General features: G+C 51.4%; 2 protein-coding genes across 2 annotated transcripts in view; one reads left to right on the top strand and one right to left on the bottom strand.

Moving 5' to 3' along the window:
* RPL36 (ribosomal protein L36) overlaps positions 1–23,758 on the bottom strand; it is a 459,247-nt gene that overhangs the window by 427,736 nt on the left and 7,753 nt on the right. The window lies entirely within an intron of this gene.
* PTPRS (protein tyrosine phosphatase receptor type S) overlaps positions 1–23,758 on the top strand; it is a 138,867-nt gene that overhangs the window by 81,163 nt on the left and 33,946 nt on the right. The window contains exons 6-9 of the mRNA XM_050771030.1: positions 4,890–5,000; positions 17,140–17,409; positions 18,084–18,665; positions 22,354–22,487. Coding sequence (XP_050626987.1) covers positions 4,890–5,000; positions 17,140–17,409; positions 18,084–18,665; positions 22,354–22,487 — 1,097 coding nt within the window. The remainder of the gene's footprint in view (positions 1–4,889; positions 5,001–17,139; positions 17,410–18,083; positions 18,666–22,353; positions 22,488–23,758) is intronic.

Consider the following 23,758-nt stretch of genomic DNA (forward strand, 5'->3'; position numbering starts at 1 on the left):
TCGATGAGGACACAGGATTCTTCCTAACCACCTGTTAACTTCCTGTTCTCTTTTCTTATCCTCCTGTTGTAAACGTTCAGAAACCTTTGGTAAGTCTGATTTCATCACCACGTCAACAACTAACGCCCCATCCCCTTTGTGCCCCTTCTGCCCCCTTCTCCTCACCAAACTAACAGCCACCGTGATGGTAACTGTGACCCACTCTGCCTGGTATGTTATACTAACGCCCTCTCCCTCCTCCCCAACGAGCCCCTCAGCCCTCCCCAGCTGGGCACTAGTGTGCAGCGGAGAAAAAAACCCAAAGGAAAAGAGGAAAAGAGACAAGTCCACAAGGGGCCAGGCAGACCTCAGAGTGGAGGCTGAGGGGGCTTCAGAGGCATCCTCGGGCTCATGGAACTTCGTCCTCCCCCACTTTCTTCTTGGCCTTAGCCCTGCTGGAAAAGGATTTAATTACAGAAGTTTGGGGGCTGCGGCTGGGCGTGGGGTGGAGATTTTTCCAGCGTAGCTGCTACTGGGCACTCCTCATCCCCTTTTCTCAGCATTCAGCCTGAATCCCCTGAAATCAGTTGTGGGACTAATTCATACTAAAGTGAGAGTGACTGATGTTAGTCTATGATATCAGTGCTTTCATCTCTCTCCGGGTGGGAAGTGGAACACCTTTTAATGTCTAAGAAATACATTGTTTCCGCTTGATAGAATAGCCCTGAGTGATTTGGCCAACTTGAAAAGACTTCTTTTTTTTGAGACAGTCTCAATCTGTCACCCAGGTTGGGGTACAATGGCACCATCTCAGCTCACTAAAGTCTCCGCCTCCCCGGTTCAGGCAATTCTTCTGCCTCAGTCTCCTGAGCAGCAGGGATTACAGGCACCCGCGACCACACCCGGCTAATTTTTGGATTTTTAGTAGAGACCGGGTTTTACCATGTTGGCCAGGCTGGTCTCAAACTCCTGACCTCAGGTGATCCACCTGTCTCAGCTTCCCAAAGTGCCAGGATTACACCACTGGGTCGGCTTGAAAAGACTTTCTATAACCCTGGCTTCCACCATCGTCATCCCAATGTCCTAGCAAAGGCCAGCCTGGATTTCTGCCGACTCGGATTCCAGTTCTCCAGGGTGTAACTTTAGGCAAATTCCCATTTGCTCCCCGGTAAAGGGTGCTGAGTGGCCTCACGAGGATACCTCGAAAGATAATACAGGGACCCCGAAAACTTCAGGCCAGAAGCTCCTCAGCCCAGGAGGCCGGAGAGCTAGGCTCAGTGCCCACCCCCGCCTCATGATGGGACCTCAGAGATTCCCCTCTGAGCCTCAGTTGGCCCATCTGTAAAATGGGTTTGGGCCACGCAGAATGAGCTGTTTTTTCACGTGTCTGGCCACTCCAGGCAGATCCAGGTCTTAGGATCTTCTTGGCCCCAGCCGGCCGAGTTATCAGCTTATCGGCCATTGGCAACAGAGACAAGGGAGCCCAAAACTTCTCCCTGGATCATGAGCAGAGGGGTAACGTTCCAGCCCTGAGCCACCTTTTCCTGCTTTGCAGTTAACCGTCCCTGCCCGCAAGGCCCAGATAAACAGGTCTTTCCTCTTTTCCTCTTGGTAAGAAGGCTGCAGGCCTCTCCCCGTCCCTCCTACTTGGCCTGTCTGTGACACCCTTCCTTGGCTGTATTAATGCCTGGCCCTGGGGCACTAACCCCACCCACCTCCCTGTCTCTAACAAGATAATTCCTGTTGCTCCTTGTCCCTTCCTAGTCCGAACTTGAAAACAGTCCCTTGCTGGGCTCCCTAAGAAGGAAAGAAGGAAGGCGGGGGTCATGAACCTCCCTCCCTTGGCCCAGAGGGAAGGCCACCAAAGGCCCAGGCTGACAGACCTCCCCTGGGCATACAGACTCCCCTCAGCCCGTCCAGAGAGTCTTCTAGACTCCATCCCTCCACCCCCAGAGATTACCGCCTCCTACAGGAAGCCCTCCTGCTTTGACAAGCCCTCAGACCTCACCCTGCTCTTAGGAGGCCTCTTCCAGCTTCATCAGCAAAGCCTGCAGGGTCCATATGCCCAGGGCTGGCTCGATCCCCTCCCCGGGGCAGAGTGCAGAGGCCTGGCTTATGGCCCCGGCCCAGCTTCCCTGGGGCCCCCTGGCCCCCCACGACCGCCTTGTGACATTCACCTGGTTCTCTCTGCTTCCCTTACAGAAAGCACTCCGATTCGAGGTAAGAGGCTCCTCACTCACCCAGCCACTCACTCTCTCTCTCGTTACCCACTCAGCCCCTCAGGCTCCACAGGGGCTGTCCCCAGGCCCGCTTCCATGCGTGTCCACCCTGCCACCACCCTCGTTCCACCCAGTGTTAGTCTGGTCTCTGCGTCTGTGTCTGTGTCTGTGGCCGGGGGGCCTGAATGTGGCCGAGGTGACTCCTCAGGTCACCTGACTGTGGAAGGCCAGGGGGCTCTCTCCCCCTCTGGGAAGGACCCTACCTGGCAAGACCCCCAGAGTGCTGGGAGCCCCATGTTGTTTAGCCACCTCTGAAATGAGCAGTGCAGGCCGGGCGCAGTGGCTCATGCCTGTAATCCCAACACCGTGGGAGGCCGAGGCAGGTGAATCATCTGAGGTCAGAAATTCAAGACCAGCCTGGGCAGCATGGTCAAACCCCATCTCTACTAAAAACACGAAAATTAGCCGGGCGTGGTGGCGGGCGCCTGTAATCCCAGCTACTCGGGAGGCTGAGGCAGGAGAATCGCTTGAACCCGGGAAGCAGAGGTTGCAGTGAGCCACCAGGATCACGCCATTGCACTCCAGCCTGGGTGACAGAGAGAGACTCCGTCTCAAAAAAAGAAAAAAAAAAAAGAAAAAGCAAAGTGGGCCTTCCAGCTCCACAGTTCTTTCTGATCTGGAGGGTCTAACCCAAGGACACGTAGAGACACGCGCTCTCAGGTCAGTCTGCTCCATCCGTTATCCCCCACCCAACTGCTGCCTCAGAGAAGAGCCAAGAGAAGGCCTGAGTGGGAACCCTGGGGAAGAATCAGTGTCCAACCCTACCTTTGCTACAAATGCTGTGTGACCTAGAGCAGTCTCCTGACCCTCTCTGGGCCTCCTTAGTGATGGAGATACTGCCTGCTTCCCAGAACCTCGAGGTCAAAGAAGAATAGGCAGTGTTCTATGGGGGCAGAGTCCTTTATCCATGACCTCCAGAGAGAATCCCCCCATCTGTGGGTGCATGTCATTTCTGTGGGATAATCACAAACAAGACTGGAAAACTCAGTCTGGATGTTTGGATCCTTGGTGCCGTAGGCTCTGATTGAAGCTTGTGATTCAAACACATTTGCGGATATTCACTCATCTTCATTTACTCATGGTCGACAGGCACTTGGGTCCAGGCCTGTGATTCAAACATACTTAGATATGTTACACTAAGTTTTATTTACTTATGAGAATAAGGACTTTGATCCAGGCCTGTGATTACAAACATACGTGGGGAAACTTTTGCCTTATTTTTTATTTTTGGGCACTCAAGTTTTTATCAAGGCCTGTAATTTAAGACATACTCGGCTTCATTTACTTGTGAAAATGAGGGACTTGTTTCAGGCATGTGGTTTCAGATATCTTTGGGGAAATCTTGGCCTCGTTTTCATTTACTCATGGGCACAGTAGTGTTTGATCAAGGCCTGTGATTTCAGATATTCTTGAGAAGGTTCATTCATTTTTATATGTTCATTGGAAGTGAAGTCTTTGATTTGGGCCTGTGATTTCAAATGTATTGAGGGGAAATCAGTTCTATTTTCATCTACTCATGAACACCAAGACCTTGGATTTTTGCCTGTGATATTTAAATTTTAAATATGCCTGTGATTTGAAAAATTGCCGTCTTCTTTATATCTGTATTTACTCATGACCAACAAATTCTTTGATCCAGGCTTGGAGCATTTTAGCCTCAACTTTACTTGTGAGTATAAGAGGCTTTCAATCAGACCCCTGATTTCAAACACGTTTGAAAATTTAATCTAATCCTTGTGTACCTATGAGCATCATAGAATTGGGTCTAGGACCATAATTTTAAACACACTCGACGAAGTCCATTCAATTACTCATGAGCACCAGGATATTGACTTCAGGCCTGTGGTTTTAAATACAAGCAGGTAAATTCAGACTTTTACTTCGACGACTCAAAATACTTGGGGAAATTCTGACTTCTTTTCAATCAACTTCAGGCCAGAAGGCTTGGATCCAGATCCATGGCTTTGATTTCAAACATACTTGATACACACCAGCCTCAACATTTTTTACTTTAGCTACCTCAGGGTATAACCTAATCCTGAAATTTCAAACACGCCTGAAGAAGTACAACCCTGTCTCCATTTACTTACGGGCATTGAGGACTTTGAGGACTAGGATTCCAAACACAATTGAGGAACCCAGACCCATGTTCATTTACTCATGAGCACTTAATGAAACAGAGCAACCACCGGCTCCCTGAATTTTCACATGATTTGTGGTGGGCCCCCTTAGGTCCCTGGATCTATCAAATGATGGTTATGAGTTGTGAATGCCAACCCACTCTTTCCTTCTGGCCGGGAGAGCATCATTTAGTGCTTTCTCAACCACACTTTTCTCCAGCTTTGTAATTCAACTTGGCAGTCATGAAGCAGCAGCCTCATGACCAGCTGCTTTTCCACTGCGAGTGGAGAATTTGCTGGGGAATCTGGTGTGTCCAGGCCCTGGTGGGGCTAGATGTGGGGGTGGAGGTCATACAAGGCCTGGCCGAGCTGGGGCTTCTCACCTCTTATCTGCCTCTCTGGCCCAGCCAGAACAGGAGACAGGCTGGACAACACTCTGGTGGGACAGCTTTCCCCTGCTCACTCCTGGGCCCCCCTCTAACGGACCAAGCTTTCTCCCCTCTTCCCACAGGAGCCCTGCAGATTGAAAGCAGTGAGGAAACCGACCAGGGCAAATACGAGTGTGTGGCCACCAACAGCGCCGGCGTGCGCTACTCCTCACCTGCCAACCTCTACGTGCGAGGTAGGGAACGCCGTGTCCAGGTCGAAGGCAGGGACCCGCCCCGTCCCATCCCCCTCCCTCCTCGGGCTCACCGCCTCCGGGCTCCCCCGTCCCCTGCACACCCAAGCAGGAAGGCCCCTCCCCGGTCGCGGTGGGACCTTGGCCGAGGCGGCGTCCCTCTCTGGGCCTCAGTTTCCTTACGTGTAGAATGGGGGCAGCTTAAATTCCCTTCCTCGTGCCTTGCAACAGATGCCCCGTGGGCAGCAGGGCTCTGGGGAGGCAGTGATGGTGGGGTAGGAAGGCGTGGGGCAGGGTGAGGGGGTGAGTCTTGGGCCTACAGGGCCAGGGGAGCCTGCAGGCCTCTGCCCCACCCCTCCCCACCCGCCTGCCCACCCGAGTTGGCTTCTGTGGCGTGTCGTGCCTTCCCGTGCTGTGTGCTGGCTTTGCTTCTCCTAACTTTGTGGCCTCGTAGCTCCCCGCTTCACTGCCCCCCCAATCCAGGGCCCTCAATCTAGAAGTTGGGGAGGGGTCTTCGAGGCTGCCTGCCCCCCGCCCCCCACCGGCTGGTCCAGAGCCCGGTGCCTTCTGTCTCTTCCTAATGACTCTTGGAGAAGGACCGTCCAGGCCATTGGGAGGCTGGGGCCACAGCGGGCACAGGCACCCGGGGGGCTCGGTCGTTGCACCAAGCTGGGGCAGGCACGGCACCCAGCGAAGCTTGTTGCTCTTGGTTTCCAATTCCCACTCAGTCATGCCCAGCAGCGTGGGGGCCTCACCCCAGCACCTCCCCACTCCCCGGCCCCAAGGAAGCTTCCTTCCTTGTGGGTCCCTTAGTGCTGCCTCAGAGGTGCCAGGGGGCTCCCTTGCCCCCAGATTCCTCCGTTGGCCTCCTCTTATCTCGTGTGTTGGCTCTTGGGTCTTTTCAGAAGTTGTAGTCTTCCTCCTCCTCCTCCTCCTCCTCCTCCTCCCTTTTTCCCCTCCTAGTAGCTGTTTCTGATCAGATTTGTGGTAGAAACAGCTTCTGCCAGGATGCCAGGGCCCCATTCAATCCCCAGGGCTGCCCCAGTTAGCGCTGTATAATTGACTCGATCACTTCTGATCTCATTGACTTCTCTGGGCCTCAGTTTCCCACATGCGAAGTGCCAAGCCCTAGTCATTCTCCATCCAGGAGGCCGTGTGGCTCATCCCCCGCCCACAGACCCTCACTCACCACCTTCGTCCTCACCATCCACAGCACCTGCTGGCCCTGAAGTGACTCCTTGGTCCTGGACCTGGGGTTTTGCATTTTGTCTGTGAGGAGGAGGCCGCATGGAGAGGGAGGGGATGGGAATGTGGGTGTGTGGGTGGGTGGTGGGTAGGGGCACGTCTGATCCGCTGTCATGGCACCTCTGGTGAGTTGTAACGCGTTCGTGACTCCAACTGACTGGTCTTCACCTAACCTGCTTATTTCTCTGCCAACACCTGGGATGGGGGTTTGTAAATCCAGCAGGGCTCAAAAGAGTGTGGACAGCGGGTATGGGGCAGGGAGCCGGGTGGGGCCTTTAGTGAGGGTGCAAGAAGGGAGGGGGGCTTCTGTGTCCTCATCGCCCAGAGGTGGGGTCCCCAGCATGAGCCTCCATCCTCTTGGGGGCAGTCGAGGGGGTGAGGTTCCACTTCCCCATCTTTGCCTGGGTCTTAGATGCTCCAGAATCAAGTTTAGAAAAGAATGGAGAAAGGCAAATGTAGATCTTATATGTCAAGGGCAGAGTGGAAAAAAGACAAAAAGGTCATTGCTGTTCTTTTTATTTTTTAATTTTAATTTTTTTTTTTGGTTTAAAGAAAAAAAAAAACAACAAACTATTGCAGCTTTTAGCCTTGGGAAGTCCTCTTTTTACTCTCTGTATCTCCCCTATTTTTTCTCTTCTTCCCATGTCATTGTGTTCCGCATCAAACCCCCTTTACATCCCTCAGAGCTTCGAGAAGGTTGGTGTGTTTTTTTCTTTTTTACTTTCTTTACCCACATTTTTACATTCTGAAAATGACACGCACACACACAAAACACATGTAGACACCACACGGACACACGCTGACACGCACACGAAAAAAATAGAAAAATGAACAACAATCTTAAAAGATGGAATATGAATCATAAGCACAAAGCAAACTAAACAAAAAAAAACCTCCAAGCAAGAGCAAAACCCAGAAAGACACGAAAATCTCAGCCGCGCCCAGCCCGGCCTAGGGCCGGCCGCACACATGCGATGCTTGCATTATGGTCGCCTCTGCATCCGTTGGTAATGTTGTTGCTAAGTTTTTTGCACTCCTCGTCGTCATGGTAACTTGGGCCTGATGCATGCTGGGAGAATGTAAAAATTTCTCTGCATGCTTCTCTTGTCGGTTTGGTTTGGTGAATTCCCAACGCCTTCTGTTGGAGTGTTTCTCGTCTTCCGTTCCGTTTTTCTCTTTTGGTTTTCTTTTTTCCTTTTTATTTCTTTTTTATTTTTTCTTTTTTTCTTTGGTTTTGTTTCGTTTTGGGGGGAAAAGTCAAGTGGTTCTTTTTTCCCCTCCCATTCCCTTCACCTGGTCCTCTTCTCCCCCAAAGTGACTCGTCTTTGGTTCTGTCTTGTTTCTGTGCTCTTTGGTTTTGGTTTCTTGGGTTGAGCTGTTCTGTGGTTGTTCTCCAAACGCATTGTGATTTAAAAGCCAGTGTTCCTGTCCCAGCTATCATCCAGGAGGGCAGAAGGGATCCCACAGCTGGGATGCCAGGGCAGAAAGTGACCACTTAGGCACAAGGGCACAAGGGAGGTGGCACAGACAGATGGCAGGAGGTCAGAACATGGGTGGGATATGTGGAGAGAGCAGCCCAAATTTCCTGACCTCACTGGCCAGCCCCGCTTTCCCCAGAGGTAGTAACTCAGCTCCCTGCCTCCAGGCAGCCATGTTGGAAGGAAGCTTAAGCAGGCGAAGTATTCCCATCCTTCTGCCTCGGAATGAGACTGCCTCCTGCGCTCCCAAATAAGCCCAAACCCAGGCATTTGAAGTACTGCTGAATGTGCACTAGCATTTTGAGTTCTTACTCATTTTAGTGACGTATCCAAATATGGATTGTGGTCAGTTTTAAATGAGGGGAGGGGGCAATAACAGCACCATCTTCACAGGACTGTGCATACTTGGTATGTAATCGGCACTCGAAATGGCAGCTGCTGTGATGACTGTATGCATTCTGACTGGGTACCAATCCAGAAGTGCCCGTTAGGAGATGTAGCCTGGCAGACTTTGGAAGAAAGACTTGGCCAGTTGTCTGACCTGGAACACTATGCCTCTGCCTCCCAGGCAGCACTAGCTGCTTCCCCCATCCCCTCTCAGACCCTGAGCCCAGTCACAGGTGTCTTTTGTCCAGCAACACAGCATGGTCACTTTCTGAGTACCTGAGCATCAGAGCTGTGGAATTCTGGAAACAGCCCAGGGGAACCTTGGACACAGCCTCTCCCCTGCTCTCTCTGCCTCCCCAACTCTCCCTCTGCTTCTCTTTCTCTTTTTCAGCTCTCTTTCTCTCTGTGTGTCTCTCACTCTTGCAAATCTTCAGAGATGCACACCCCCCCCATCTTCTGCTCCTCTCCCCAAGAAAAGGCATGCCCTTGAGAGTCTTACTCCAACCTCCGAATAAAAAACACCCCCCAATAAAATATCCATGTAGATTTTTAACCACCAACCCCAGCTGACTACCCAATTTAGACAATGTTGAGGACAGAAACCAGAGTTTGGAATCACCTTTTCCCCCTCTTGTCCCTCACCCACCTTCTCTAAACTTGCCAATTATTAAATCCTGGACCAAGTTGGCAAGAGGACTTTAGATGCAATAAGATCTCCTTGTTAACCCAGCATGAGAGCTGCCAGGCTGACCCTCAGAGCAGTGCCAAACGATGGGAGAAAGGGGGCTCCCAGCCTCTTCACCAAAGCTAGGTCCTGGTGCATTGGAACTGAGTGAACAGAGGGTCTCTGAAGATCACTTGGACTTTCTGGGCACTACAGCCCAGAAAGTGATGAGAGCATAGGCTCTGGACTCTGGCAGACCTGGATTCCAGTCTTGTCTGTGCCCCTCCCTGGCTATGTGACCTTGAACTAGTCACTTGACCACTTGGAGTCCCCACTTCCTCATCTGAACAGTAGAGATCATAAATGAACTTCGATCACAGGTTAGTTGGAAGGATTTCATTGAACTCAGTGCTTGTCAAGTGCTCTATGTAACAAGCATTGCCAGTAGGATTGTTGTAAATAAAGGATTCAAGCAAATGATCTGGGCAAGTCACTTCCCTTCTTCGTGGGTCTTAGTTTCCCTGTTATGTACTTCACATGTCCACTGTTTGAATAAGATGGCATATGGGAAACTTTAAAAAATAATTGTAGGGCAGAAGCTAATTCATTTGCTCAGACCTCATTTTTCGCTAGTGCTTTCCTGAGCTCATCTCATGATCTCATTTTCTCCTGGCTCCAACCCCATCCCCATGAAATCAGCGGCCTCCCCAGAGCCATAGCTCTCATTTTCCCCACTGTCATTTCCTAGGAAGTTCTGTGGCCACAGAAAGGGACAACAAAGGCCTATGTTAAGTGCAAGGCTACCCTTGCAGATAAGTACCAGCCCACCAGAAGAGATGAGCTACCTGGCATGCTCTGAAAGCTACAAGTATTTACATTGTTGCCAGAGCAGCCCATCACAGGAATTAATTGCAAAAAGGGGGAAAAATGTAACCTCTAATCTTTTACTTATTTTTTAAACTGACAGATCTCCAGCTTTGGCTGACTCTGGGTGGAACAGGGGGTAAAATATTCAGACTTGACCTTCTCCTCCTAAAATTTATCTCTGGGATCCAAAGGGCTGAAGTCACAATTGTGTCCATTTTTAAAAAATACAGCTGGCAGCTCCACTCCCAGCTGTAGTTGAATTCTCCCTCCTCTGGCTTTTGACAAGGTGGGAAGATGATCAGATTATATTCTGCCTGACTGTGAATGTTCTTTTCTGGTTCTTTAAAACTCTAAGCCTTTAGAGTATGAGTTAGTGGTTAAAGGTAGTGTCTTTACCACCTGGTCTAGCTACATAGCATTATTGAAACATGGTGCACAGGACCCATGTAAATGGTCCTCTGATGCCAGGGGAACTTGGAACAAGCTGGAGACATTAGGAGGAATTTTCTTCTTCTTTTTTTCTTTTCTTTTCTTTCTTTTTTTTTTTTTTTTTTTTTTGGAGACGGAGTTTCATTCTTGTTGCTCAGGCTGAGTGCAATGATGCGATCTCTGCTCACTGCAACCTCCGCCTCCTGGGTTCAAGTGATTCTCCTGCCTTAGCCTCCCAAGTAGCTGGGTTTACAGTTGCCCGCCACCACGCTTGGCTAATTTTTGTATTTTTAGTAGAGACAGGGTTTTGCCACATTGGCTAGGCTGTTCTCCTTACCTCAAGTAATCTACCTGCCTCGGCCTCCCAAAGTGCTGGGATTACAGGTGTAAGCCACTGCACTCGGCCTTTTTTTTTTTTTTTTTTTTTTTTTTTTTTTTTTTTTTTTTTTTTTAAGACAGAGTCTTACTCTGTCACCCAGGCTGGAGTACAGTGGCACGATTTCGGCTCACTGCAACCTCCGCCTTCTGGGTTCAAGTGATCCTCTTGCCTCAGCGTCCTGAGTAGCTGGAATTATAGGCGCCCGGCACCACACTTGGCTAATTTTTGTATTTTTAGTAGAGATGGGTTTCACCATGTTGGCCAGGCTGGTCTCAAACTCCTGACCTCAGGTGATTCACGCACCTCAGCCTCCCAAAGTGCTGGGATTACAGGCGTGAGCCACCACGCTGGCCAGTTGGGGAATGTTCTACCTTGAAGGGACTGAGGATATCTTCAAGGTTTTGGAAGAGACCAATGGGACTGGCATAATTTAACGCAGAGTCTCAAGTGCTGAGCTAAGAAACCAGTTCCTGATGTGTGACACCAGCCAGGCCTAGATTGTCCGATTTCCAGGTCCTCTTTTTCAATATTTGTGACCCATCTCCAGGCTTTTTCAGATCAATCCATAGTATACAAATTTGTGGGGGAAAATTGTTTTTTAAATTAAATTTCCAATACCCAAGCCCTAAAATTGATGGATGTGAACCCCAGGTGTTCCCTTTACCTCCTGGCCCCCCAAAACAGGGACAGACACAGATATTGGGCTGGAACACCCCTCACCTCCTGTATCCCCAGAAAGGCTCACATTGGGGTGTGTGGGCCAGCTCCCCAGTTCGTGCTTACTATACCTGGCCACGCCTCCCTACCCAAGGCCACTGGCTTGATCCTAGGGGCAGGCAGTGTTAGATCAGGACCCAGACCTTCTCATCCCACCCTCATCACATGGGGGAGAGGGGACTCCAAGGGTGGGAAGGTAGGCTTCCCTCCATTTGGGCAGGGCGGGCGGCGAGGAGGGGGTCATTCTGCAGGAACACTGAGCTCTAACACCTCTCGCCTGCTGCCTGCCTCACACCCTCTGCATTTGCTGTTTCCTCTGTTGGGGGAGGGGGTTTGTGAGGGGAATATTAGATTACACCTTGTCATTTGGAAAGCCCTGTGTCTCCGGCGGCCGCAGCGAGGTCGGGGGTGGTGAGGGAAGTCCATGGATTGGCCAGAACTGGGGGAAAAACAAAAAGACACGAGAGACAGAGAGAGCGGGCACCAAAAAAACAAAAACAAAACAAAATGTAAAAAGTATCTAGAGCGCATCCAAACGTCCAGCTCAAAATACCAACAACTTGCCAAGGCCGCTGGTCAGCCCGTGGGCCACGGTGCCAGCCAGGTCCCTCCGGGCCTTGCACGCTACCTCAATGGCGGAGGGAGCTGGCGGTGGGAGCGGGGAGGCGGGAGGGAGGGAAGGAGGCACAGCCAAATGATGGAGAAGGGTAGCAGAAAATACGCAGGTGGGCTGAGGGGCGGTGCCCACCCTCCTTGGGCCACAGGCTGGAGTTCAAAGGAGAGGACAAGAAGTGGGCTATGGAATTAGGAATGTTTCCAACCCCTCCCTTCCCCCCCGACAGGTGTAATCTAAGCTTAAATAAACCCCCCGGAGGCTGCACAATTTCTTGGCATCTCTCCCCTGCCCTCTCCATCCGCATATTCATTTTGGAGTTTGGAGAAGTATCTAGAACCTTCTCCCACCCCAAAATGCCCAGCAGAGCCCCCCACCCCGTCCCCGCACCCCTTGGAGCTGCGGCTTGCTGAATCGTTGAGATGTCTGACACTGTCGGGGTTCCTTACCTAGTGCTTCAACCAGATCACCTCACTTTTGAGTTTCCTTCCCCCCCCCTTTACCCTCACCCCCCACTCCCAACTCCCTTTTTTGGTTTTTGTGTTTCTGCCTCTTCCTGCCTGGGGGAGGGGTCGTCTCCTGGTTGCTTTGACGGTTTTTGAGTTGTTTTTCCATGTGAATCGGGGTTTGAAGCGACCACCCCCCCCACAACCTGCCACCCCCCCACCCCACCGCCCACCCTCCCGTCCCCCTCGCCCAAGCGGGTCCCCCCCGCTGGGACCCCCCGGCTACTCGGTGACGAGAAGAGCTGGAAACCAGAGCCAGCTGGAGCGTGCTGAGGACCAAGGCTGGTGTGGTCCCCTTATAACCTGCCTGGACCCTCCATTCAGGTCGGTAATTGGGGGCGGGGGTCCCGCGGGGCCTCTCCATCCTGCGGGGCCTCTCCGTCCCGTGGGCTCCGTGCCCACCTTACTTTCTAACCTGCACCTCAAGCTTGCAGCCGGGGGTGGAAAGATGACGTGGGTGGGTGCCAGCACCAAACCGGGCAGAACACAGCATCAGTCGCCCGCCCTTGCCAGCTGGGAGGATGCCCAGAGGCCTTACCAGGCCCCCAGGGAGTGGGAGATCTGAGCCACCTAGTGCCAATGGGCATGATCCTCCCTTAAACTCGTGGCAAACCAGCCCTCTTCCTAGAGCGCACCCTTTGAAACAAATAAGGTGGGTGAGAAAGCAAGTGGGCAATTTTCTTAGGTGTCAGAGAAGCCATGATAATTTGTTGGCAGGTCCATTTAACTGATGGTTGCTGGCCATGTTGGGGATTGTGAGCCCTAAAATTACTGCTGTTGATAAATGCCCTCCCACATGTAACTGATTTATAGTTAACCTTATATATAGTTATATAATAACTATATAAATATAGTGAACTCTATAGTTAACTGATTTATAGTACTGCAAGTCTTCTACATATTTAACGGGTATCCCCTTGTCTCTACTTCTAAAAAAAAAGTTAGAAGTACCTTGCAAATTATGACATCCCTACGGGGAGATATTTTAAGATTGGATCAAACAGGAACGGGGTCTTTTGGATAAGATGTCGACCCTTATAGAAGAGAGAAATTGGCCTGGCACTTAACCTTTAGATCCTAAATCTAGATCTTACTCCCTTTGATGTTCCAACAATTCCTTTGAGTATGACCCTTTTGCTGATGGCTTCTGGACATTTATTATGATGGCTACTGGATGTTATTCAACCAGTGGCTACTGGCCAGTACCTGGAGTTTGATATAGGCGATGGGTACTTTTTTCCTCTTTGGTGTCCGCAGTGGGTCAGGACACACAAGTTTGAAAGAGCCAGATGCCAAGAATTGATACTTGGCTGTAATCCTCGTTACTCACCATGGTGAGAAAAGCCTTGTTTTCTCTGAGAGGCAGGAACCAGGCTTGCCTGGCTTTGAGTTCTGGCTACACTACTTCCTTTCTGTGAGTTCCATCTAGTCTTGTCACCTCTCTGAGTCTCTGTTGCCTCATCTGCAAAATGAGCATAAGGATGTTTGCCTCTTAAAATTGTTAGAAGGAAGAAAGTAAGATGGGGATTCAGTAGAAATTCTTACTGTTCCCATTTCCTTTATTTATTTATTTGTTTGTTTATTTATTTATTTATTTGGAGATGGAGTCCTGCTCTGTCACCCGGGCTGGAGTGCACTGACGCGATCTCGGCTCACTGCAACCTTTGCCTCCCGGGCTCAAGCAATTCTCCTGCCTCAGCTTCCAGAGTAGCTGGGACTACAGGCACCCACCACCATGCCCGGCTAATTTTTGTATTTTTAGTAGAGATGAGATTTTGCCATGTTGGCCAGGCTGGTCTCCAACTCTTGATCTCAGGAGATCCGCCCGCCTCGGCCTCCCAAAGTGCTGACATTACAGGCATGAGCCACCACGCCTGGCCTCCATTTCCTTTTTATAATTCGTCCCTGGACTCCTTTAAGGTAGAGAGAAGCTGTTTGATCGTGCCAGGACCTGGGAGGCTGAAAGGTAACTTCACCAGCTCCATGCCTGGATTTAGCACCTGCTGTGCCAGGCACTGCCCCAGTCAGGTTAATGCCTTTCTCGTCAGGATACCCAATTCCCTCCATTTTACAGATGAGGAAACTGGGACTCCAGGAGGATGGGGGATCTTCCCAAGGCCACCTGGGCTCATTCAGCTACATCAGCTCCTCCACCTCTACCTGGAGAGGTTTACTATGGGATTCTGAGACCCTGAGGAGTTCACCTTGCTATGTGATTTCAGCTCTGGGACCTCCAACTCGCTCAGCCCTAAGAGGGGCAGGGTGCTGTTGAGAAGTGGGCTGAGAGGGGCTTTAGAGAGAGAGACTTGAGTCGGGCTGGGTTGGTTTGTTCCGAAGGGTTTTTGTCCATGAGGCTCCCACCCCTGTGGCCACCCCAAACCCTTGGCCAAGGCTCTTGGGTGCTGGGTGGGGAGGCCGGATCCTGTGTTCTGCCAGGGGGAGGGTGTCTCCCTGGGGAAGCCACAGTCCTCCTCCTTTCAGACCCCGATTTTCAGCCCCACACCCATTCCATGATTTTTTTTTTTTCTTTTTCTTCTTGCTTTTGGGTGTTGTGTTTTGTTTCAGAGGGAGTTTTTTTGTTTGTTTGTTTTTTAGATTCTCTCCTCTTTTTTTTTTTTTAATTGCTTTTGCTTTGTTATTTCATTTGTTCTTCCTGGTTTTGTTTTGGACGTCGATGCCGTTTTTTTTCTGTCCTTGAATAATTAGCTCCCCCCACGCTCATTTCTCCATTGTGTTCCGTTTCCATGACAACTCAGCCTTGGCATCTTACCTGTGCCTCGCTGTGGGTGCCGGCGGCTGGCCTGGACCGCGTCCGCCGGCTGGCCGGACCCCATTCTCCCCCCACACCCCCACCCTCCACCCAGCCCTACCAGAAAGCCACCTGCCCCCCCATCTCACGGCACCTCGCCCCTCACCTCCACTCTGTGTGCATGGCCCTTCTGTCTCCCCCTGCCCCGACTCCTCCCCGGGAGCAGTACCCTCCACTCCCTCCATCCTGTCTCCAGCGCGACTCTGGACTTTTCGCGGGGCTTCTTTTTCCGAAGGGCTGCCAGCTTCCAGACCCCACTCCCACGCCTGTCAACGTCCCCCCTTCTCTTTGCCTCCCGCCCAGATTCAGGAAGGCAGGGGTTGGGATTTCCAGCTAGGAACCGAGGCTGGAAGGGAGGGAGTTGGGGCTGCCTCCCTTTATCCCCTTGAACCCCCTCCTCAGCATCGTAGACCAGACCCCCTGAGACCACCCCCCGAGGCTGCATCCCCCCAGTCCTGTATGAAAATCAGAGGCAGGTGTTGATGGGGATCCTAACTGAGCCTCCAGTCGGTCATCTGTGCAGTTGAAACAAGACTCCTTCACCCACCCAAAGCTGGGGACGCACCCATGTGTCTTCTTTAGGACCTGAGACTGTCACCCAGGGACAACCCCTTTTCCCGCTAGAAGGATTTATTAGGTTCACCCGAGTCCTTCCCACAGCAGTTAAACAGCCCCTCTGGGCCAGCAATGCTCTTTGCAAGTTCAGGTGCCCGCTAGCCTCCTCCCCTTCCCGCTGCCCCGGAACCCATCTGACTTCCGAAAACGGAGCCCCCGAAATGCATCCTGCTGCCTTCATGGTCTCTGAGAGAAGGCTGCATCCACTTCCCCGCTAAGAAACGCACAGAACATGTCCCTGTTCTCTCAACGTTCAAGTTCATTCCCTTGTTTATTATTAATTATTATTATTATGAATATCCTATTTATTATTCTGCCAGGGCTGTGATGTGACAATGTGGCATGTCACATTGGATCACATCTGCTAGAATTAATATGCAGCATTGAAGTGGGCCCCCCCCCTTTCTTTCTTTCTTTCTCTGCCCCTCCCGCTCTCTGTCCCTGTTTTCTCCTCTTCTCTCTTTCTCCCCATTCATTCGTCTCCTCTCTCTGGTGTCACGTAAGTGTGCACTAGAGATCCCCAAGATCCAGATCCCCCTGCAGTTCCTCCCTCCTTTCTCTGTCTTTCTCTCTCTCTTTCTCTCTCTCTCTCTCTCTCAATCTATTTTGCATGATGTTTGTGACTCAGAGCTGCATCTATTGATGGAAACTTGTCAGATCTGACAGAAGCTTTTAGAAGGGTTTCTATACCCAAAAACCACAAAAATTTCATTAGAGTTTCTCATCTTTTCCTGGAGGGCCCGGTGGGAGGGGGGTAAGTGGGCAATGCCCCGAGTCCCCGGGAAGTGGGGGGTTGAGAATCTCAGGCTCCTACTGTCTCCTGGTCTCTCAACAACTGTCCTGTGACCACCACATCCCGAGAACCAGGGAGGGTTAGAAGTTGCCCCCGTCTCCTAACCCACCCACATCCTGACACTCGCAGCCAGGATCTTCCAGCGCTCCCCGAAGGAGATGCCCCCATTCAGGAGTGATCGGAGGGGCTGCCCCCTGAAGCCACCTCTGTCTGCAAAGATGAGAAACCGCTGATAAATTTTTGTGTTCGTATCTGTGCTGTGACCAGCCACCCTGGTCTATGAAACCCTGTTGCTATGAGATAATGCTTCATGTCTATTATATATTGATATATCTCTCTATATATTGTTTGTGAAGTACCTTCCTTTGAAGTTTTGGTTTCTTTGTGTTGGAATTTGGTTTTTTAATTTGGTTCTTTTGTTTTGTTTTCATTTGGGGGGAAAAAAATCAACAGAGGGAAAAGAACCAGCCCCGTTTATATTTAAATGGTTTTCCACTTTTTTTTTCCTTTTTTTCTTTCTTTCCTTCTTTCTTTCTTCCTTCCTGCTTTTCTTTCTTTTCTCCTCCTCATCTTATCTTCCCCTCCCACCCCCACCCCACCTCACACCTCCCTCCCGTCGCCGCTGCCACCCCCTCCCCAGTCCGCCGCGTGGCCCCGCGCTTCTCCATCCTGCCCGTGAGCCACGAGATCATGCCAGGGGGCAACGTGAACATCACCTGTGTGGCCGTGGGCTCGCCCATGCCGTACGTGAAGTGGATGCAGGGGGCCGAGGATCTGACGCCCGAGGATGACATGCCCGTAGGCCGGAACGTGCTGGAACTCACAGACGTCAAGGACTCGGCCAACTACACCTGCGTGGCCATGTCCAGCCTGGGTGTCATCGAGGCGGTTGCTCAGATCACGGTGAAATGTGAGCAGGGCCCATGGGGCTTCTAGGTGGAGGGGCAGGCTGGAGTTGATCCCTGACTTCAGGCACAGGTGGGAGGCAGCGTGGGAGCACCTCCGAGTTACCTTTTTGGCTTCAGTCATTCATGGCTAGGAAGGGAACGGTTGTTCTTTGAACAGGTATTTATTGGTTATACATGATCCTGGCCGGGCACAGTGACTCACGCCTATAATCCCAGCACTTTGGGAGGCCGAGCCGGGCAGATCACGTGAGGTCAGGAGTTCGAGATCAGCCTAGCCGACATGGTGAAACCGTGTCTACTAAAAATACAAAAAAAAAAAAAAAAAAATTACCTGGGCATGGTGGCAGACATCTGTAATCCCAGTTACTGGGGAGGCTGAGGCAGGAGAATCACTTGAACCCAGGAGGTGGAGGTTGCAGTGAGCTGAGATCCAGGCAACCTTTGACGGAGCCTTGCTCTGTCAAAAAAAAAAAAGAAAAGAAAAGAAAGAAAATGGGTACTAGGTGGCCCCTGGGCCATAATTTGCCACATAGGTGATGACAGGGTTCATGAGGCCCATGGTTACTGCTGGGCAAATCAAGGTTCAGAGAAGGCAATTGAATGGTGAAAGTCACACAGCCTTTAAGGTCCTCAACCAATGTGCCCAACACATGACACAGCTGCCTCCTGCCCACAGCTCTTCCCAAAGCTCCCGGGACTCCTGTGGTGACCGAAAACACAGCCACCAGCATCACCATCACGTGGGACTCGGGCAACCCAGACCCTGTATCCTATTACGTCATCGAATATAAATCCAAGAGCCAGGACGGGCCATATCAGATTAAAGAGGACATTACCACCACGCGCTACAGCATTGGCGGCCTGAGCCCCAACTCGGAGTACGAGATCTGGGTGTCGGCCGTCAACTCCATCGGCCAGGGACCCCCCAGCGAGTCCGTGGTCACCCGCACGGGCGAGCAGGCCCCGGCCAGCGCGCCGCGAAACGTGCAAGCCCGGATGCTCAGCGCCACTACCATGATTGTGCAGTGGGAGGAGCCGGTGGAGCCCAACGGGCTGATTCGTGGCTACCGTGTGTACTACACCATGGAGCCGGAGCACCCCGTGGGCAACTGGCAGAAGCACAACGTGGACGACAGCCTGCTGACCACCGTGGGCAGCTTGCTGGAGGACGAGACCTACACCGTACGGGTGCTCGCCTTCACCTCCGTCGGTGACGGGCCCCTCTCGGACCCCATCCAGGTCAAGACGCAGCAGGGAGGTGAGGCGTGGGGTTGGCAGGACTCGGGGCCCCGGCCGTGCGGCTTGACTCTTTGCATGCTCCCTGGAAGCCGCAGAGTGGTTTGTGGGTTCTGCACGGTGCTTTCAGATATTTTCATGTTAGCATTTAGGCCGGGTGCGGTGGCTCACGCCTGTAATCTCAGCACTTTGGGAGGCCGAGGCGGGCGGATCACCTGAGGTCAGGAGTTCAAGACCAGCCTGGCCAACATGGTGAAACCCCGTCTCTCCTAAAAATATAAAAATTAGCCAGGCGTGGTGACCCGTGCTTGTAATCCCCGCTACTTGGGAGGCTGAGGCAGGAGAATCGCTTGAACCCTGGAGGCGGAGGTTGCAGGGAGCCGAGATCATACCAGTGCACTCCAGCCTGGGCGAGAGAATGAGACTCCCATCTCAAAAAAAAAAAATTTTTTTTTTAAATGTACATATATATATACATTTATTTTTTTTCTTTCCATGCTAGCATTTAAAATCAGGGAGCTAGGCCAGGCGCGGTAGCTCACACCTGTAACTTCAGCATTTTGGGAGGCAGAGGCAAGCAGATTACCTGAGGTCAGGAGTTCGAGGCGGGCGGATCACCTGAGGTCAGGAGTTCAAGACCAGCCTGGCCAACATGGTGAAACCCCATTTCTGTTAATAATACAAAAAAAAAAAATTAGCTGGGCATGGTGGCGGGCGCCTGTAATCCCAGCTTCTCTGGAGGCTAAGGCGGGAAAATCACTTGAACCTGGGAGGTGGAGTTTTCTATGAGCCAAGATCATGCCATTGCATCCAGCCTGGGCGACGAATGAAATGCTGTCTCAAAAACATAAAAAAAATTTTAAAAATTTAAAAAAACAAAATCAGAGAGCTAGCCAGGCTTAGTGGCATGTGCCTGTAGTCCCAGCTACTCAAGAGGCAGAGGCAGGAGGATGGCTTGAGCCCGGCAGTTTGAGTCCAGCCTGGATAATATAGCAAGACCCTATTTCTTAAGAAACATATGTAGGGCCAGGTATAGTGGCTCATGTCTGTAATCCCAGCACTTTGGGAGGCCAAGATAGGAGAATTTCTTGAGGCCAGGAGTTCAAGACCAGCCTCGGCAATGTAGCCAGACCCCATCTCTACAAAAAAAAAAAAAAAAAAAAATTGAAAATTAGCTAGGCATGGTGGTGCACACCTGTAGTCCCAGCTACTCAAGAGACTTGAGATGGGAGGATCACTTGAGCCCAGGAGTTCAAGGTTACAGTAAGCTATGATAGCACCACTATCATACAAGACTTTGTCTCTAAAACAAAAACAAACATTAAAATAAAATTGGAGAGGGCTGGGTGTGATGGCTTATGGCTGTGATGCCAGCACTTTGGGAGGCTGAGGCAGGTGGATCACCTGAGGTCAGGGGTTTGAGAACAGCCTAGCCAACATGACGAAACCTCATCTCTACTAAAAAAATTAATAAATACAAAAATTAGCCAGTCATGGTGGCACACGCCTGTAGTTCCAGATAGGAGACTGAGGCAGGAGAATCGCTTGAACTCGGGAGGCGGAGGTTGCAGTGAGCCGAAATATCACCACTGCCCTCCAGCCTGGGCGACAGAGCGAGACCCTGTCTCAAAAAATAATAATAAAATAAAATCGGAGAGTTATCTTAGCCAAAATTTTGACTCCCCTTAAAAAAACCTGATTTGACAAGCCCAAAGGGCTATGATCAAACACACAGGTAGATTCCAGTGACTGTGTGGGAGACAAGGAGGGCTTATGTGCTTCCTTCTCTCTTCTCTGTTAACTCCCTGCCCCTGTTGGCATTTGAGTTTGAGAGCCCCCCTCGTCTGCCGTTCTCATTAGAGGGACCTATGCCACTGCTTCTGAAATAATAAATGAAAACTGCTGGCTCAGTATGGTGGCTCACACCTGTAATCCCAGCACTTTGGGAGGCCAAGGCAGGCAGATCACGAGGTCAGGAGTTCAAGACCAGCCTGGCCAATATGGTGAAACCCCGTCTCTCCTGAAAATACAAAATTAGCTAGGCATGATAGCGCGTGCCTATAATCCCAGCTACTCAAGAGGCTGAGGCTGGCCGGGCGCGGTGGCTCAAGCCTGTAATCCCAGCACTTTGGGAGGCCGAGGCGGGCGGATCACGAGGTCAGGAGATCGAGACCATCCTGGCTAACACGGTGAAACCCCGTCTCTACTAAAAATACAAAAAAAAAAAAAAAAACTAGCCGGGCGCGGTGGCGGGTGCCTGTAGTCCCAGCTACTCGGGAGGCTGAGGCAGGAGAATGGCGTAAACCCGGGAGGCGGAGCTTGCAGTGAGCTGAGATCCGGCCACTGCGCTCCAGCCTGGGTGACAGAGCAAGACTCCGTCTCAAAAAAAAAAAAAAAAAAAAAAAAAAAAAGAGGCTGAGGCTGAGGCAGGTGCATCACTTCAACCCAGGAGGCGGAGGTTGCGGTGAGCTGAGATCGTGCCACTGCACTGCAACCTGGGCACCAAGAGTGAAACTCCATCTCAAAAATAAAAGAAAACTGCCTCACCCCTAAGGCAGTGGGCCAGTCTCCCTCCCTGCTCAGGTGGGAGGACTTGGAAGAGGCATTTAGGCACAGCGGACCCCAGCTTTCTGAGGGTGTTTGACCCTTTCCTTTAGGGCTCAGGCTTTCAAAACCTAAAGTCTGGGCACACTCAGGCACCCGCTGAAGCAAAGGGCCGGGATCGTTGGCACTGGCTGTGTCTGTGAGCGGATACAGAATGGAGATCCAAATTTTAAAATAGGCACCCTTGGCCAGGCACTGTGACTCACACCTGTAATCCTGACACTTTGGGAGGCTGAGGCAGGAGGATTGCCTGAAGCCAGGAGTTCAAGACCAGCCTGGGCAACATAGCAAGACCCCTATGTGTACACACAAAAAAACTAAAAATTAGCTGAGCGTGATGGTGCATGCCTGTCAAGTCCCAGCTACTTAGGAGGCTGAGGCGAGAGGATTACCTGAGCCCAGGAGTTGGAGGCTGTAGTGAGCTATGATCGCACCACTACACTCCAGCCTGGGTGAACGAGTGAGAACCTGTTTCAAAAACTAAAATAAAATGAAATAAAATATGCACACATACCTCCCTGCTAATTTGTCTATCATCTAATGCGCAGCCAGTGAGGGCACCGGGATGATTTGAAAAGGAGATTTTTGGACCGGGTGTGGTGGCTCACACCTGTAATCCCATCACTTTGGGAGGCCAAGGCAGGAGGATCACTTGAGATCAGGAGTTTGAGACCAGCCTGGCCAAATGGTGAATCCCCGTCTCTAGCAAAAATACAAAAGTTAGCCAGGCATGGTGGCAGGTGCCTGTAATCCCAGCTATTTGGGAGACTGAGGCAGGAGAACCACTTGAACCCTGGAGGTGGAGGTTGCAGTGAGCTGAGATCGCGCCACTGCACTGCAGCCTGGGCGACAGAGTGAGACTCCATCTCAAAAAAAAAAAAAACGGGGGGGGATTTTTAAATGTGTTCTTTTCCTTTGGAAGAAGAGAGGATGGAGGAACGGAGGTGGACAGGTGACAATGGGATGGGGGCTAGATCCCCAGGAAAATAAAACATTCTAGAAGCACCCCGAGCTGGAAGCTTTTTAGTGGGGACACTCAGCAGGTGGGGCCCCTTTCACGGGGTGGACGCTCCCCCACTCCTAGTTGTCTCCCCGCATCCCCACAGTGCCCGGCCAGCCCATGAACCTGCGGGCCGAGGCCAGGTCGGAGACCAGCATCACGCTGTCCTGGAGCCCCCCGCGGCAGGAGAGCATCATCAAGTACGAGCTCCTCTTCCGGGAAGGCGACCACGGCCGGGAGGTGAGGCAGCGCGGGGACGGGCTGGCCTGCCCTGGGCTCCTCCCCGGTGCTCTCTGACGCTGCCCACCCATCTCTCCCCCATCTTTGTCCCTGTGTGTGCTGCGGATTGTGCTCTTCCTCACCCCTTCTGGTTCTCCTGCATCTCTGTCCCTCTCTGCCTTTCCCTCCACTTTTTTCTCCTCTGTCTTTCTCCTCTGCTGCCGGTGGCCTCTCTCTGGCTCCGTGTGTCCCGGCGTCCCCCTCTCTCTTGCTCTCTGCTTCTCTCTGTGTCTTTCTTCACCGGTGCCTCTGACGCTCACTCTCCATCCCTCCGGGTCTCTGTCTGTTTATGTCTCTGTCTCTTTCTGTCTCTGTTTCTCTTTCTGTCTGTCTTATCTGTGTTTTTTTCTGTCTCCATCTATCTCCGTCTGTCTCTGTTTCTGCCTCTCTGTCTATCTCTGTATCTGTTTCTTCCATCTCTCTCTATTTCTGTCTCTATCTCTGTCTATTTCTCTCTCTTCTCTCTTTCTCTGTCCCTGTGTCAATCTCTCTCCCCTCCATTTCTCTGTCTCTGTCTCTCTCTCCCTCTCTGTCTGTTTCTGTCTATTTCTCTGTCTCTTTCTCCCTGTCTATCTCTGTTATCTGTCTCTTTCTTGTCTCTATTTCTCTATTCCTGTCTCTGTATCTCTCTCCTGTTTCTCTGTCTCTCGCATGTATCTCTGTCCCTCTACTGTTTCTCTGTCTCTATCTTTGTCACCTGTTCATCCATCCATCCATCCGTAATCCATACATTCATACTCTTATAAATTCATATATCCATTTACCCACCCACCTCTCTTCATCCGTCATCCATCCATCTATAATCCACACATGCACCCATTCATCAATCCACCCACCCATAATGCATATATTCTGTGTCCCTCTGTCTCCGACTCTCTCTCCCCTGTTTCTCTGTCCCTCTCTCCCCATCCCTCTCTGTCCCTCTCTACCCCACCCTGTCTCTGTTTCTCTCTCTCTCTCCCCATCCCTCTCTGCCCCACCCATCTCTGTTTATCTCTGTCTCTGTCTCTCTCTCCCTCCCCCCCGTTTCTCTGTCTCTCTCTCTCTCTCTCTCCCCCATCCCTCTCTATCCCTGTCTGCCCCACCCCATCTGTTTCCCTCTGTCTCTCTCTCTCTCTCCCCCCTCTGTTTCTCTCTGTCTCTCTCTCTTTCTCCCCTTGTGTTTCTCTCTGTCTCTCTCTCTTTCTCCCCTTGTGTTTCTCTCTGCCTCTCTCTCTCCCCCGTCCCTCTCT

This window comes from Macaca thibetana, chromosome 19 (genome assembly GCF_024542745.1).
Source record: "Macaca thibetana thibetana isolate TM-01 chromosome 19, ASM2454274v1, whole genome shotgun sequence".
NCBI lineage: Eukaryota > Metazoa > Chordata > Mammalia > Primates > Cercopithecidae > Macaca > Macaca thibetana.